The sequence below is a fragment of the Ascaphus truei genome, chromosome 18 (assembly GCF_040206685.1).
Source record: "Ascaphus truei isolate aAscTru1 chromosome 18, aAscTru1.hap1, whole genome shotgun sequence".
Classification (NCBI taxonomy): Eukaryota; Metazoa; Chordata; class Amphibia; order Anura; family Ascaphidae; genus Ascaphus; species Ascaphus truei.
Genome location: NC_134500.1, coordinates 7,626,211 through 7,643,726, shown reverse-complemented (window position 1 = coordinate 7,643,726; position 17,516 = coordinate 7,626,211). Strand labels below are relative to the sequence as shown.

General features: G+C 48.2%; 2 protein-coding genes across 2 annotated transcripts in view; both read left to right on the top strand.

The window, feature by feature from the left end:
• Positions 1–2,262, top strand: part of PCSK6 (proprotein convertase subtilisin/kexin type 6) — a 78,369-nt gene extending 76,107 nt beyond the window's left edge. Inside the window, exon 21 of the mRNA XM_075575296.1 lies at positions 955–2,262. Within this exon, the coding sequence (XP_075431411.1) occupies positions 955–1,052 (98 nt within the window). The 3' untranslated portion in view covers positions 1,053–2,262. The remainder of the gene's footprint in view (positions 1–954) is intronic.
• Positions 2,263–8,511: 6,249 nt separating this feature from the next.
• On the top strand, positions 8,512–16,429 carry SNRPA1 (small nuclear ribonucleoprotein polypeptide A'). Its single transcript, XM_075575295.1, has 9 exons — positions 8,512–8,659; positions 10,325–10,472; positions 11,035–11,113; positions 11,517–11,563; positions 11,746–11,848; positions 13,966–14,045; positions 14,791–14,866; positions 15,284–15,377; positions 16,229–16,429. The coding sequence occupies exons 1-9, from the start codon at positions 8,578–8,580 to the stop codon at positions 16,285–16,287; spliced, it is 768 nt and encodes a 255-aa protein (XP_075431410.1). The 5' UTR covers positions 8,512–8,577; the 3' UTR covers positions 16,288–16,429.
• Positions 16,430–17,516: the final 1,087 nt, after the last annotated feature.

The window sequence follows — 17,516 nt, the reverse complement described above, 5'->3', positions numbered from 1 at the left end:
GGGGATCCCTGGGGGTAACACCCGAGGTGTTGGGGATCCCTGGGGGTAACACACGAGGTGTTGGGGATCCCTGGGGGTAACACACGAGGTGTTGGGGATCCCTGGGGGTAACACACGAGGTGTTGGGGATCCCTGGGGGTAACACACGAGGTGTTGGGGATCCCTGGGGGTAACACACGAGGTGTTGGGGATCCCTGGGGGTAACACACGAGGTGTTGGGGATCCCTGGGGGTAACACACGAGGTGTTGGGGATCCCTGGGGGTAACACACGAGGTGTTGGGGATCCCTGGGGGTAACACACGAGGTGTTTGCACCCTTTGCTTCTCCCAGCGATGCCGTACCCACAGCTGCTATCTTAGCCATCCTTAGTGCCCTGCTGGCTCTGCAAAGAAGCCGCCGGACTGGAGGAGACCTGTAATACAGGACCTGGATCTCCGTTTACCGTAACCCCTGTCCTGTTCTGCATTACACAGTTGACTTTTCTCTGGCAGCTAAGATTCATTTTGATCTACATGGGAAATTCATGTGTTACTTATATCCTAGCGCTGGGGCGGGCCAACTCCAGCTCTCAAGGGCCACCAACAGGTCAGGTTTTTGGGATATGCCTGCTTCAGCACAGGTGGCTCATTAGAAGGCAGTCTCATTGGGAGGCTGCCGCTGACCTATAGGCCAGGGATGCTCCACTCCATACCAAATGTCCCCCCCCCCCCCCAAACAGGTCAGGTTTTCAGAATAAGCACAGATGGCTCATCACTGATTGACCCACCTGTGCTGAAGCAGGGATATCCTGAAAACCTGACCTGTTGGTAGGGCTGGATTTCAACACGCCTGCATGTATATATTTCTTATACGCTGCGCTTATTACTCGCTGTCCGTATGAATAAACGCATCGGTTTACCTGCTGGCTAAATGTCCTTCCTGTGTTACTTGTGTCCCCTGTTTCCTGGGAGCAGCGGACGAGATGTTCTGCGAGATGGTGAAGTCCAGCAAGCTCTGTGAGCAGAAGCTGTTCATCCAGTTTTGCTGCCGGACTTGTCTCTTAGCGGGCTGACCGGGTCCACGAGCTGCAGCTTCCCCACCGCAGGGCCAGATCCCAGCGTCCTGTACCCCCCCCACGCTGGCAATGTGGCAAAGCTCGATGCCTGCTCGCCCCTTTCCTGCCAGGGTGGCCCCTCTGGCAGTGAGGGGGTTAATAGACCTTAATCTTGAGACTTAACCCCAATTTGCTGCGTTGCGGGAGACCTTGCTTTCCTCCGCAGCGCGTCCCCTTCTGAAACGTAACATGTTGCAATATAAATCAGTACTGAGTAGGTCAATGTTTCTATCCTAAAGTTTTTTTTTTGGGGGGGGGGGGGAGGAGGGAACCGAAGTTTAAAAATATATATATATATAATTTCAGCCCCTCCAGAAATCTGATTCCTGAAACCCCCCTCATGTCCCACCCCCTCCCCCCTGCAAGAGACCAGATAGGGACAGTCCGGGAGGCATCTGAAGTGGGCACCACAACACATGGCAGTCCTGGTTTGGGTCCATGAGCAGTCTGTTTTACCTTCGCACAGGGTATCTGGAGGTTTCTAGGGATACACAGTATTACTATATGGTGCATCATTTCCAGCGGAGAGGTGGGGGGGATTTCACCCCACATTAGATGTGACATGAGCACAACACCCCAGCACCTGACACTGCTTTGGTGGGGATCGCACGATATTCTGTTAACTTGCGTTGGGGGAACATTCATCAGGGAGAAAGTAGTGAATGGCGGCTAATTCTGGGATTTTCCCTGCCGGAGCTTTGGGATAAACACGGTTATTGTAGCGTGAAGGCCGTGATGTCACAATGCGCAGACGTTAAAGCCATGACACTTGGATCTTTGCTGCGCTGATCCTCGCGCATTGCGGCCGCTATATGTGGGATGGGAGAGCTCCTGGGTTTTCTGATACCAGAAGTGAGAGAGACGCACACGCCACACAACGGATAAATGTATCACAAGATCAACACACAGCACGACATACTGAGCGCACACTTTCCTTTTTCATGGATGGAATCCGAATACTGGTGGTTATTTTTTTTTAATTCTCCCCCAAACCCCACCTCCTCCCCCACCAACACCTCACCCCCCCCCCCCACCACCACCTCCTCCCCCACCACCACCTCATCCCCCACCACCACCTCCTCCCCCACCACCACCTCACCCCCCCCCCCACCACCACCTCCTCCCCCACCACCACCTCCTCCCCCACCACCACCTCACCCCCCCCCCCACCACCACCTCCTCCCCCACCACCACCTCATCCCCCACCACCAACCACCTCATCCCCCACCACCACCTCCTCCCCCACCAACACCTCACCCCCCCCCCCCCACCACCTCCTCCCCCACCACCACCTCATCCCCCACCACCACCACCTCCTCCCCCCCCCCCACCACCACCTCCTCCCCCACCACCACCACCTCCTCCCCCACCACCACCACCTCCTCCCCCACCACCACCACCACCTCCCCCACCACCACCTCCTCCCCCACCACCACCACCTCCTCCCCCACCACCACCACCACCTCCTCCCCCACCACCACCTCCTCCCCCACCCCCACCTCCTTCCCCACCACCACCTCTCCCCCCCCACCTCCCTCCATGCAACCAGGAATTCTGGGTAATGACATGCAAATGAGCACTCAAAAGTTTGGAACAGAATACAATTCCTAAGCCTTTGACCTCTGGAGCACATGTATAGGGCCAGTGAAAATGTGGAGGTCTTGGTGTACCATCTTTTTATAACAATACCCCGGTATTTCACACTGCAGACGGATCCTGCACATTTGAAAGAAAAACCTTCCTAGATCAGGATCGAAACGCTGACATTTTTTCCGCTGGCCGCCCCCTGGCCCCTGGCCCCTGTGTATCACTTGTAAAGGAATAACAACTCTGGTTCATATTACAGTATATTTAATGCTCCCTCGTTTTCTGTAACTTTAATACTCAGCACTGTTTTTTTTAAAGATTTTTTTTTGTCTTAACTTATGATCATTGTCTAATTTTTCCATAAATGTCATTTTGTATAAGAAATATTTGTTGTGTGTTTATAAATGACACTGCGTCTGTCTGCTATAAATGGTATATATGGTATACTGTATATGGAATACAAAAACTGTAGATATTTCTATGTTGCATGTTATAACAAGAGACAGGGGGTGCCCAATGCTGCATCCAAATGACAAAATGTTGCATGTTATGATTTATATATAGTTTTAAGGGAAATAAAATAACGTTTTTAGGGTTCATTTAAAGCAGGGGTTCTCAACTCCAGTCCTCAAGACCCCTCCCCCCCTCCTACCCACACCCCACCCACCCAAACAGGTTAGGCTTTCAGGATATCCCTGCTTCAGCATTGTGGCTTAATTAGTGCTTCAGTTGAAGAGCCTACTTCAGCACAGGTTGCTCAATCAGTGGCTGTCATCAACCTGTGCTGAAGCGGGGATATCCTGAACCTGACAAGTTGGGGGGGAAGTCTTGAGGACTGGAGTTGAGCACCCCTGATTAAAAGGCAACTGCGGCTCCAGCCCGGGGTTGGAAGAGGAGCAAGAAAATATTGGGAACACCTTTTTGTCCCCCATTTGCAGCAGAGCTGCTGGCTGCTTTTCCGAAGTGGCCTTTGAATGACCTTGCAGATAAATATAATTATATTCTGAAAACACTATATTTTTTATTGTCTGAACCTTGAATGTTTACGTAATGCCGCCTTCACGGCTGCCGTTTCTGGCTAAAGGGACATTTTATACCGTTACCTCTGTGCGCAGCAGATACAAACGCTGCGGGCCTCGGCATCTGGGAGGCAGAACCCAGAGGAACCGCCTGTCCAATAAAATACTTCCTACCTGAAACGGTTCTGTGCTTTTATTTCCTTTATCAAGTCTCCAGTTCGGCTCTTTATGCGGTAGGGCACCGTGAGAACCCCATTCCTGACAGAGGTGGTGGATGCGTGGAAAGGCCTCACAGCAGAGGTAAAAAGGACAAATGCAGTAAAGGGAGATAAATCCTAAACACCTTAAATCTCAAAATGGGTCTCGTAGTCAGAAAAAGGGCAATATCTTTAGTTAATTCCCACGTCGGATTGTATGCATAAATATATCAACTCTGAGACACTTTGTGGGAGCTGACACTTGGGCCCGCGCGGAGGCTGTGACGTCACCCGCGTGAAGCGGGTGCTTTTCCTGTCCAAGGTAGATGTGGGGGGCGAGCTTAGTGGCGTCACGGAGCAGGCTCGCCCTCTGATTTCTTGCGCAGTGCGTGCCCCCTCCCTTCTCCGCCTGCGTGGTCTCAGCGTAATCAATGCTTTAAGGCAATCTGATCGCGCCGGTGCCCGCGCGGTCTCCGACACCCAGGTCTCGCCCTTAGGTTATAACGTGCGGATTGTTTGGATGTGATACAATGTATCAGACAGAAGCATTGCCATTATGTTCTATGAAGAAGCGCTCCCCTGCCCTGTCCATTTAAGCAGCCACAAGTGTATTATCGGCTGTACTCTGGTGCCCTCTGGTGGAGCTGCTTGGAAAGTGCTGGGATTCATTTCCCACACAAAGTTTGAATGATAGTTTGTTCCCCTCCCCCCCCCCCCCCCCCCAAACCCCCCTCTGGGAATAGAGCATTTTATTGGCCAAAACTAAATGGATAACGGTGCACATGCTTTTAAGCCTCCCAGGGCTCCGATTCAGGTTAAGAGAGACTTTAAAAGCAGCAAAACATGTGGCATCTTATGTTTTAAAAAAAATCAGTTTTGTAGTATTAGATAATAGTGACTATTTATTTTATTCAGCTCTTAATGGCGTTTTTATTAGTTTGAAAGCATCCTTTGTTTTCTATAGCAGGTTTTAACCCACCTCCCAAGCAGTGTTAGATCGTTGCAACACTTTCCTGTTTGTGATAATTTTGTTGCCAAACTAACAATATATACTGTTTACTTCGTAATGGGTTACATTGTAGCTGATGAGTTACACTGAAGGATTGGTTGAAACGGAAAGGCTGCGATTATGTTAGGCACACAATCAGGATTTTTACAAATTGATGACAGGAGCAACAAACGATTGCCAGTTTAGGTAAGAATGTACAATTCTACATTGTCACGCGCTTTACATATTAAAATAAGATTTAAAAAAAAGGAATGTAATAATGCTACTTTAATTAATGTATCCACTTAAAACAGGCCAAGTCTGTTTGTACAAATAGTACTCTAGTAGGAATTATACTTGAAAACAAGTGACCATATTTCTGTTTAAAATGATAGTAACATTGAGTCCCTCTGAATTATTAAATTGACAAATCTGGTCAAATTTGAAATATGGGATCTTAAAATATGCGGCATTTCTCCTGGAAACCCTCACCGCACCGAATCAATACGGGCATAGAATTGATTGGAAGTTAAATGCTAAGCGAGACGGTCGGCTAATTGAGCAATTTGCATATAAGCGAGATGCATTCTGAATGAGACTTTCCAATCCCTGACGCGCCCTCCGAGTGATTAAGAAAGGTTCCTGATAAACGTGAGGAGTGGGAGATGCATTGTTAGCTGTTCTTCTCGCCACAGTTTATAGGAGGGGTGTTTAACTCCAGTCGGCAAGCCCACCCTCTCCCCAACAGGACAGGTTTTCAAGATATCCAAGCCTCAATGAGTCCATGATTCAGCACAGCTGGTTCAATCAGACTTCCATTGAGCAACCTGTGCTGAAGCTGGGATATTCTGAAAACCTGAGCGGAGGGGCTTGAGGACTGGAGTTGATCTATAGGTCAGTGACAGCCTCCTAATGAGACGGCCTCCTAATGAGTTAGACACATGGCAAGCTTTAGGTGCCAGGGAGTTTTCCCTCCCTTATACTATCTTCTATAAGCACAGTTCCAGCCTCCCTGACCTTAAACATTTACTGCAATCTGATTTTTCAAACGTCGGAAACTGGATCACTCAAAGCAAACGGTTTTTAAACACTGATAAACCTAACTATGGTACTTGGGACGAAGGATATACATTTGTAAAGCTTCAAATAACAAAACTAAACTGCGCACCAACTGTGTGAGTGAATAAAATAATTAAACTGTTATAAGACAATGATAAAGTGCACTTAGTGATAGAATAACAATAATAATAATATTATTAAAGGAATAACACTGTGAGTGACAATATAATTATATTAAAAAAAAATTGCTGGTCACTGGATGGCTCAACATCACACGGATGGACATGAAAAAGAAATGCAGTGCACGACTCAGGGTTGATAAGTAATTACATTGAATTAATAATAGGTGATAATATTGCACATACAAAATAATCAGTTATTCAAGCAGGGCATGATTAGGGTACATGTTACCACAACTGGACACGGGTGACTTGCTTTTTGGGGATGCCTTAAAAGCAGCTGTCTCCAATTCGGATAGAAGCGTTTTTCCTCAGCAGCAGCGCTTTATCAGGTAGGTTTTTTGCCCCACAGCAGACACCAACAATCAAAGTCCAAGTGGTAACAAAAAAGGAACAAGCTAACGTCCCACATTGGTACTTCTCTGGATCCTTGCCAGAGAGAAATATGTTACAAGTCCTCAGCACCACACAACGGGCCAGATGACGTCACTGATCGATAAGGCAGTGAAGTCCAGTGGATTGCCAAGTTGCAATGTGAGCAACAGTGTATCACAGGTCCCGCACCAGGCAGGCGGTATATAACAGGACCGGCTTATTGTCCCTCTCTGTACAGCACAGTTACACGGCAGGCTTCTGCCCGATGCAGTACTTCTCAGCTCTCACTGAAGGATGGTTCCTGGACCGTCACTGCAGGCCATGGGCACTCGCAGCCATCCTAGCTCTTCCCTACCTAGCAGAGGTATGGTCCACACTCGCTCTTCCCCGAAGGGAAAAGTACTGGAGAAGGCCCAATACTCAGCCTTTCCACTGTGTGATCTGCCTTCCTCAGTGGGGGAAGGACACTCATAAATTTAGGGCGGTCCTGCCTTTAAGTACCGCCAGGAGGAGAGCACCAGGTTCCGGCGCATGCCCAGGGAAAGCAGGGTGTCCGGCCTGCTGCCTGTAGGCCCGCTCCCAACGTGAGACGGACGGAGGGGAAGCACCGTGGCGAGCCGGTACCCGCCAACCCAGCTTCCCCCGCGTCCACCAACCCAGCTCCCCCCGCGTCCACCAACCCAGCTCCCCCCACGCTAGCCTCCTGCCCTGGGCAGCAACTACGGAAACCAGGGGCTGGGGGGAAATGCTCCCACGGAATTAGCCTGCCAGTCTCGCCCCCCCCCCCCCCCAGCCGCCTACCTCCCGCCCCTGGCAGCAGCCCTGGGCATCGGGGGCAGGGGGGGGGAAGCGTCTGGCGGGAAAGGAAGCAGGAAGCAGCACCCACCCGGTCAAGGTCAGTCACCCAGTCACTCACTGACCCACCAACCCACCCTGGCAGTCAGTCACCCGCCAACCCAGGCAGTCGGTCAACCCGCCCACCCAGGCAGTCGGTCAACCCAACTCGCCCACCCAGGCAGTCGGTCAACCCAACCCGCCCACCCAGGCAGTCGGTAAAAGGCAGTCGGTCAACCCAACCCGCCCACCCAGGCAGTCGGTCAACCCAACCCGCCCACCCAGGCAGTCGGTCAGAGGCAGTCATTCAGTCAAAAGGCAGTCAGTCAAAAGTCAACCCACCCAAGGCAGTCGGTCAAAGGCAGTCGGTCAACCCAACCCGCCCACCCAGGCAGTCGGTCAACCCAACCCGCCCACCCAGGCAGTCGGTCAACCCAACCCGCCCACCCAGGCAGTCGGTCAACCCAACCCGCCCACCCAGGCAGTCGGTCAGAGGCAGTCATTCAGTCAAAAGGCAGTCAGTCAAAAGTCAACCCACCCAAGGCAGTCGGTCAAAGGCAGTCGGTCAAAAGGCAGTCGGTCAATGGCAGTCGGTCAACCAACCCACCCAGGCAGTCGGTCAACACACCCGCCCACCCAGGCAGTCGGTCAAAAAGGCAGTCGGTCACCCCCCACCCACGTACCCACCCAGGCAGTCAGTCAAACCAACTCAGTCAGTCAAACAAACCAACTCACTCAGTCAGTCACTCAGTCAGTCAGTCAGTCAGTCAGTCAGTCAGTCAGTCAGTCACCCACCCTCCGCTGTCACTCAAGTGCAGCTCCTCGGAGGGGAAAATCCCCATACCAACTACTGGCAAGGCCTGCTTGTTTACTGCCAGCCAAGGGCATAATAGTAGCCATCCGGTGACTTGGCTACATGTATAAAATTATTGTGGGTGAGTAGAATGTCAGCCTGCAGGGTGCTGGTTATACTCTGCGCCACTCTACAGAGCAGGTCTGCATTCATCACTTGGGCGCTCGATTATCTCCCCTGCTCTGCTGTTGATTACTTTCGCCTGTTTCGGGCATTACCTGCAGCTGCTTGTGATTGGTTGTCGCTTCAGGGGGCGGGGGAGGCTGCTGATTGGTTGCCGCGCTTGGCATGCTTCTCTGTGATAGGCTATCTGGTTTCGTCGCGCACAGAGGAAGTGACGTGTTTCGAGGCCTAGTCGCACTGCTGCTTCTTGTTCTCCTCCCCCGGGCACCATGGTGAAGCTCACGGCTGATCTGATCGAGCAGGCCGCGCAGTATACCAACGCCGTGCGGGACCGGGAGCTGGACCTGCGGGGTAAGGGGGGAGAGGGTGAGGGACTCCGGGGGGTGAGGGTATGGTGGGGGAAAGACCGGGGGAGGTGGTGGGGGAAAGACCGGGGGAGGTGGTGGTAGAGAGAGCAGCTCAGGGGTGATGTCGCTGCTTGGAAGGCGGGGAAACCTGGTTCAAATCCCAGGGGCAAGTCGCTTTATCTCCCTGAGAGACTGTGCACTCTGATTATCAAAAGTGATGTGTAATTCTATGTCCCACAGGAAAATAAATATTCCTCATCAAAGTGTAAGTAACAAACAATGCAATGTTGTGTTAATACAGTCGGGGTAATTCCCTTAAACCAAAAGAGTTGCAGCTAGTCAGATAAGACGGCTCAAACATCAGACTAGAAATGGGTGGGGGAGGGAAGGACAAGCGCAAACTCTCATGTGATATCATACAGTGAATTTATTAGATGAAAGGTTGTGAATAATCATACAGCGGTGAGAACGTATAAGACCAGGCAAATATAAAATAACATTCCGACGAGTATAAAAACCCATCAGGGGTCTTTGGATTGCCAGACCCTCACAGGCATCGCCAAAATAACAGGAGCTTCATAGAAGAGCCCACCGGGATGGCGATAGGCAACAGATAAGTAGAGACCCCGATCGCTGCAACATTTGGAGACTATGCATGCCGGTAGGGAAGGCACCTGCACCCGCTCCCAGGTGTTTGCGTAATCACTGAAGTGGTGAAGGCATCTGTTCCGGCCCAAAGTGCACTCATCCCGCGCTCCACTCGGCTGCACAGTTCTCACTGAAATCCCCCTCTGTTCAAGGAGCAGCTGCAGCACAAGCGCTCGAGAGTGGCGTCACTGCCCAAAAAGTACTCCGAGATCAAACCGTCACAAAATAACATGAATTGTAGAGTTCACTGGGCAACTGTGAAAATAACTCGAAGATTCAAAGCAAACTGCACGCAATCTAATCCAATGCTTGTGCTGCAGCTGCTCCTTGAACAGAGGGGATTTCAGTGAGAACTGCGCAGCTGAGTGGAGCGTGGGATGAGCCCACTTTGGACTGGAACAGATGCCTTCACCACTTCAGTGATCATGCAAACATCTGGGAGTGGGGGCCTTTCCTACCGGCATGATTATTCTCCAAATGTTGCAGCGATCGTGGGTCTCTACTTACCTGTTTCCTATCGCCTGCTCGGTGGGCTCTTCTATGAAGCTCCTGTTATTTTGGTGATGCCTGTGAGGGTCTGGCAATCCGAAGACCCCTGATTGTTTTTTCACTTGTCGGAATGTTATATTTGCCTGGTCGTATACATTCTCACCGCTGTATGATTATTCACAACCTTTAATCTACTAAATTCATTGTATAATATCACGAGAGTTTGCGCTTTTCCTTTTTTTTACCCCCATGTATATCTCCCCGTGCCTCAGTAATTGGTTGTGATATGTGATCGGGCCTCATGCCGGCAAAATTCTTTGTGCTGCGTAATGAGAGAAAAAGAAATCCTGACCCTGCCTTGGGTCTTGTGGCAGAAGCTGCTGGAGCTGAAATGGGGAGAATAGGGTAGTTGTCTCAACCCTCCCTTTGCCCGTGAGCAGCAGCTGTGATGAATGTAAGTGACATCAAAGCTATCGAACAGACTTTATTAATGCGTGTCTTCTATTTCTTTATGGCTTTCTCTTTAATGCAGGCTACAAAATCCCGGTTATTGAAAACCTGGGGGCGACGCTGGATCAGTTTGATACCATTGACTTCTCGGATAATGAGATCAGGAAGTTGGACGGTTTCCCCTTATTGAAAAGACTTAAAACCTTGTTGGTGAACAATAACAGAATATGGTGTGTTGTGCACTCTGTGTAATCTCCGGTCTTTCAGTTTGTGGGGGGGGGGGGGAGACTTCCAGTGCACAGTTTGTGGGAGGGGGAGACTTCCAGTGCACAGTTTGTGGGAGGGGAGACTTCCAGTGCACAGTTTGTGGGAGGGGGAGACTTCCAGTGCACAGTTTGTGGGAGGGGGAGACTTCCAGTGCACAGTTTGTGGGAGGGGGAGACTTCCAGTGCACAGTTTGTGGGAGGGGGAGTGTTTGGAGGAGCCAATACGCATCTCATTTAGATGCTACCTGAATGCGTTGACATTTGTAAATTTTTGCATTATTTGTAAAACATTACTCTTGAGTTCTGATAAATGCTTTTTGGAATGTATTTTATTGATTAGTGGAGGCATGGGGCATCCTCCCAGCAGAGTGAGTGAGTGAGTGAGTGAGTGAGTGAGTGAGTGAGTGAGTGTGTGTGATAAGAGAGAAGATGACGAGGTTGGTCAGTAAAGAGGATATTGCAGAAAAGCTGAGCCATGTGTCCTCTCATCAATCTGTGTTCATATCTTGTTTTGCTCTTCTTCTAGCCGTATAGGGGAGGGTCTCGAACAGGTTTTGCCGAACCTAACTGAACTGATTCTCACAAACAACAGTATTATGGAGTTGGTAAGTGCAAACATTTGTTGGTGGTATTTTATGCAATATAATACACTGGGTTGGTGGTGGGCAACTCCAGTCCTTAAGGGCCACCTGTGCTCAAACAGTATCCTTAACCTGACCTTAACCTGACCTGTTGGTTGCCCACCCCTGACTTGGGTGGTTTCTCTCTATGGCCTGCTTTGTGTGTGTTGGTAAGTTAACACCAGGTTTTGGTAACGCCCGGAATCTCCAGACATGGCGTAGGGTGAAGAACACACATTCAGCAATAACTATTTCGTATAGCGCGCAGCACATGGGATGACTCGTTTTCGTCTTTCGTCCTTCAGTTCTTGGCTGCATTTAATAATGTTTTAGTTCTTGTCGCGTAATTTGACCACTTGGTTAATAATATTGAGTTTTATTTATTCAGGGTGATCTGGATCATCTGGCTACGATTAAACACCTCAGCTATCTATGGTAAGTCGCCAAAGAGGGTTAGTGAACCTGTATGTTGTGTGTGCATTGGAGATGCAGAGGAGATAAATATTCTACGTTTACCCAAACATAGGTCCATGGCACCTTTATGTAAATGTGTAGCTGCATACCCACCATCTTTTATTGTTGTCACAATATTTAGGAATTGTCTTCTGTCCTTACAGCCTGCTAAGGAATCCTGTCATTAACAAGAAGGATTATAGGCTGTATGTGATTCACAAGGTACCACAGATCCGGATCCTGGACTTCCAGAAAGTGAAACTAGCGGTAAGTGTGAGTGGGACTGCTGTGCATATCCGTTCTGCCGGAGATGGGTGGATTTAATCAGCCTAACCTATTTGGAATGCAGTTGAACATTAACATCCTGCCGTGGAAAGCAGCAACTTGTGACTACACTTCCGTGTAAAGCTTTTTATTCTTATAGCGGACCCGCAGTGACTGGAGCTGTGATGTGCTCGGTCAATCTGGTCTTTTCAAGCTCCTTACAAAGCAGAGTAGTGGAAGGACTTTGCTTGCTACCCAAGGTAGAGGACAGGTGACCGACTCCCACACAGGTGTCGGACTCACACACCAGTCGCTGTGGTAGGGCCGCCACAGGTTACTGTGTTTTTGTTTAAATCTTTTTTTTTTTTTTTTTTTTTTATTGCGGTTTTTGAGACCTGCACAAATTATACTTTACAAAGGGAGAGACATAGTGAAGCAGATACAAGTTACAGGAAATATTGGTGTAACCTCAATGTTCACATTTAAGATATAAAATCCATATGAGTTGAGTGATCTCCAGATCTATTGGTTGTTTTCATATTATTCCCTTCGTGACTTATTATTGATCTACTAAACCGTAGTCTCTGGTGAGATTACAAAGTGGATAGAGAAAATAAGATAGAAGAGAGGGGGTGGGGAATGGGGAAACGTGGGTTGGGAGGGGAACGTAATAGGGGGAGTGGGCCTGGGGCCTTGTCTCCTTTAATCTTCCTAACTTTGGATCCAAGGCTCCCATGTTCTATAGAACCGCTCAGTAGTTTGGTTTGGGTGGGCAGTTAACTTTTCCATGTACTAGACTTCGTTTATTCTTTTGTACACTTTCTTTGGATGGGGTGTTCATTTTTCTCCAAGCCGCAGCAATGGAGCATATCGCCGCGGTTAGGATGAAAGATATTAATTTCTTCACGGGGACGGAATATCCACTACTGGTTTGGGCAGCACAAAGATCAGCGGGTCTAGGGGGCATCTTTAGTTCCGTAACCTCCAGGGTTATACTCTGGATCATGACCCAAAAGTTCTGCACCGCCGTGCATGTCCACCATATTGTATGTGAGCCATATCTCCTCTAGACCCGCACCCCCTCCAACATATATCTGGTGTTCCAGGGAAGATCTGGCTCAGCCTGCTAGGAGTTGGGTACCACTGAAATAGAATTTTGTAGATGTTTTCTTTTGTTATTGTACAAATTGAGGTTTTGGCTGCCGACTCCCAGATATCCTCCCACTCGTCCCTTTCTATTTCCACATTAAGGTCTTCGGCCCATTTAAGCATGTAGTTATGGTTTGGTATATTTACTGACGATTCCATCCCCTTGTATATACCCGATATCAATCCTCTCTGGTAGGTGCCTTTTTTGCAATACTTTTCAAATTTTGATATGTTGGGGAAACTCCCGTTCTGAGACATTGACGAGAGAAAATGTCTGATTTGGAGGTATTTAAAGAGGTGAAAATCTTGCGATTGATATTTTGGGGGGGATATCCTGGTAGAACAGAACCCTCCCCTTTTTCACCAAATCCGCTGCTAATTTAATGTCTAAATTTAGAAATTGGGTAAATTGCCTTTGGGAGCATCCTGGAGGGAAGTCCGAGTTGATGAAGATCAGGGATGGGAAAGTCCATAATGCATCTTTAACTTTATTTTTGGACCATATGTTCCACGTGCACCTCTTTGGTCAAAATTTCCTACTCGTGTCTCCCTGGACCCTTGGGACCACAGAGCCACTGCGAGGGATAGTGGTTTTGTGTAGAATGATTCAATTGCTAGCCTGCAGCAGGTTGTTGGATCATTATTCCAAATCACTACCCGTTTTAATTGAGCTGCTTGGTAATATTTAATAATATCCGGGACTCAAGTCCTCGCCTTGTTTTTGATGCAAAGCATTACTGATCTAGCAATTCTCGGTCGCTCGCAGGTTATATTTTATCCTAAAGGGGAAGTGATGTTCACGAGCTTTGGTCTTGGGATTTTAATATGGCTGTTTGTCTATCCGTCAGTGCCTCCTTTTTTTTTTTTTTTAATAAGCGACCTCGGCAGTTCCTCGTTTGTAAATGAAGACGCCATTTTCCAATTGCTTTTGCTGGTTTTAATTTAACGATGTGTGTGTGGTATCGCTTCAGGAGCGAGAGGAGGCAGCGAGAATGTTCAAGGGCAAGCGGGGTGCACAGCTTGCAAAGGATATTGCCAAGAGATCAAAAACGTAAGATACGAATTCCCATCTGAAAACTGGAACTCCCCTTCACAAGCACCTCGTACGGAGTAACTCGGCCGCCAGTAAAACCAATTCAAACCTGCTATTAAATGGCGGTACAGTCTAGCAAAAGCCTGTGCTGAAGCAGGGCTATCCTGAAAACCTGACTGGGTTGGAGTTGGCCACCTCTGGTATAACAGATCTGGTATCAGAGCTAGCTGATGGGGGTGGGGTGGGGGAAATGCCCCTAGATATGGCTAACGTCTAAAATATATATATTTGTTTTAAATATACTTCCATTATGCAGGAACAGCGTCTTCCCTTGTTACGCAGAGGTTTTATATATTCATTACATCTTGTCATTAGTGACACATTGTTGAATGTGGGCCTGAAACCACCATGAATATTCAGAACCTTGAATATCAGGTCCGCTGTAAGGACTTCAAACTGCACAAGATTTGGAAACACCATTTCAGAGCAGCAGTTGTAACACTATGTTCCTGTTGCATGTATTTCAAATATTACAGCTGGTTGTTTTTTAGATGTACCCTCAGTTTTAAAGACTTTCCTGGATATAAAACCACTTAAAACAAGGTGCTTCTGGAGGGGAGATTTCTTTATTGTATCAGTTGTTGACAAAGATATGATACTACACTGGTTTTAAATCACTTTCATGGTTTCACCTTTGAAAGATGAGAGAAGCAGATAGAGGATGCTTAGGACTCACTTTTAATGCAGGGCCTTTCTGCTTCAGATTCACTCCGGGTGCCGGTTTACCAACAGAAAGGAAGCGATTAGGTCCCTCCCCAGGTGATGTTGAAGCCATCAAGGTAAAATATTGGATATCTCTGCCACCATTTATTAGGGGTTGCAGTTTGTGTGTGTATCAGGGGTGCATAGTGTGTGTTTATGTAGGTCAAGTTGGAAAGGTTCACTTAGCGCACACGTCTGGTGTGAGAGAATCTGCTGTAACTGTTTTATTTGTAGCGCCCTAACCGGGTGCGTGGGTAAAACTGCCCGTCACGGTGAGGAGGGCTCAAATCTCTGCATTAGTCTGTAATCACGCACGTGTCCACAGGCTGCACACAGGGTGACAGTAATCCCATTGTAACTCGTAGATTCTGCTGCTCACTGCTGCAGCGATGGTAAAACGGTTCTCTGTGCGCACTCTAGCAGGTTTTTTTTTTCTGTTTGTTACCCACATGCCTCTGGGGTTGTTTCCGCTAACCATGCACCATGTCTTGCAGAACGCCATTGCCAACGCTACCACACTGGCAGAAGTAGAAAGGCTCAAAGGATTGCTGCAGTCAGGTCAGATTCCCGGCAAAGACCGTGTGTCAGGTAAGCTGTCTAATGCTGCTGTTTCCTACGGCAGATCTAAAACCTCCATGTATGTCCCTCCGTGACCGCTGAAGTCCGGGTGACCTGTAGAGGACATGCCTGACCTCCGGAGTGTTTGGAGCACCAGTCCTGCTGATGGTTATCTGCTTTTGTGGCTGCCAAGCTCAGCTACGCTGCTGTTGACAACCAGAACTGGCTGCCCAAGACTATACTTACCGGTGAACCACTGCCTCGTCCCCTGTGGCTGCCTGCGCCTTCATTGCCACACCAGCACTTCTTCTTTTTTTTTTTTTTTTGATCTATGACAAATGGAGTCCCTGCCCCAAAGAGCTTGGTTTAGTGGGAACATAAATGGGTCAGAGCAAAGCCGGCTAGTGTATTGGGTTACTGGGGGATCCTTTTACCTTTGTCGCACACAGATGTACAACAGGCACAACTTTGCTCTGCAACAGGTGCACACTTTAAGGCAGGGGTGGGCAACTCCACTCCTCACGGGCCACCAACAGGACAGGTTTTCAGGCTATTCCTGCTTCAGCACAGGTGGCTCAATCAGTCTCGGCTTCAGCACAGGTGGCTCAGTCTTTGCCTGAGCTACCTGCTGAAGCGGGGATATCCTGAAAACCTGTCCTGCTGGTGGCCCTTGAGGATTGGCGTTGCACACCCTGCTTTAAGGTTTGATACATTAGACGTTGTGCACCAGATGAGTGCGGGTACGAGGAAGCCGCTGCGCGCAGAGTTGCTCTCACATCGTGCCCATTGCCTGTAGTAAGGTACACGCAGCGTGTACGTTTTAAATGTGGATTTTTCATTCTTCTTCACTATCTAATCTTCAAAAGCTGTGTCCATTCCAGGGACGGCCGAGGAAACTGAAGAAGACATGGAAGAAGATATTGTTACCAACGGGTCCTGAGCTGTGGATATAGTTATCACTGAGCTTCAGTTACTCCTTGTATCCGTGCTGGTTCTCATTACAAGATGCTCTGTTTTGCGTTTGCCAATGTAAATGTTTTACTGTATAAAGTCCAATAAAAGTTACTTTTTTTTTTTTTCTATTTAGTTTGAACTTGTTGCTTTTTAAGTCGGGATGGTTTTAGAAAATGTCCAGTCGTTAAATTGCACATGTAACGGGAGACCAGGCCAGTTACACCTTTTTTATATCCGGATCATACATTGAGCAAAACAAGATAATAAAATAAATTGTAGTTTATTCCCTTCAAATAGGCAAACACACAATGACACACTTAATTGGGACCTGGGATAACAACCTAACTTTCCTAGGTGCAGGGAATCTTTTAAGTATTTTCCCCTGATACCAGTTGCAAAAACAGGATAGAAAATTCCAGGCAGCTTTAGTTGAAACAGCCCTTTCTTGCTGGAAACTTAGAATCTTAAAACTTGGGAGAATCTCAATTTGAGATTCAATTTGAGAAACCTCTCGGTTTCATTCATAGAACTCTACAGCCCAATCAAAAGCGTGAGATGTCTCAGTAGCCAATCAGAGCAGGGCTCACTTGGCTCATGTGAAGGAAGAGGGATAGGAGCACTTAATGCTCCTCCGAAGGACTGGCCGTGACTGCTCACCTGTTTCCATGGCATTTATACTTGCAAGTGACATCACATTGAACTGTGACATCATAGCCAATTAGTGAGGGTTTAGCTTGGGCATGCTGGATGTGGAAGCAGTGATGTAAGTGTGATGCTAGGAAGCACAGCCACAAGCCTCCACATAAAAGGGTCTCATTTTATTACAGATATACACATACATGGGATTGGAAGGATTATTTTCCTATATGTAACTTTTATAAAGTGCAGTATATAGAAAAATCTAGTTAAGTAGCGGTTGAATAAAAAGTACTTGCACTTGTTACCCCAAGCTTGCTCACACTAGGAGTACTGTACAGAAGGATTAAAACACCAAAACAGTTAAAATATTCCCAGAACCGCCCAATTCAATCCATGAGACGTTTGGACCGTGTTAGATCTCCTCGGCACATGGTATTACCAGGCAAGTAATGCCCAGGGTCGAAGCCGATTTGTCCCGAGGGAATTTTTTTACTTTCTAGTAATAGCCCCCCCTCCCTGTCTACCAATTGCACGTCCCGGAACCCACCTCTACCAATAGTATGCTCGTCAGTGCCA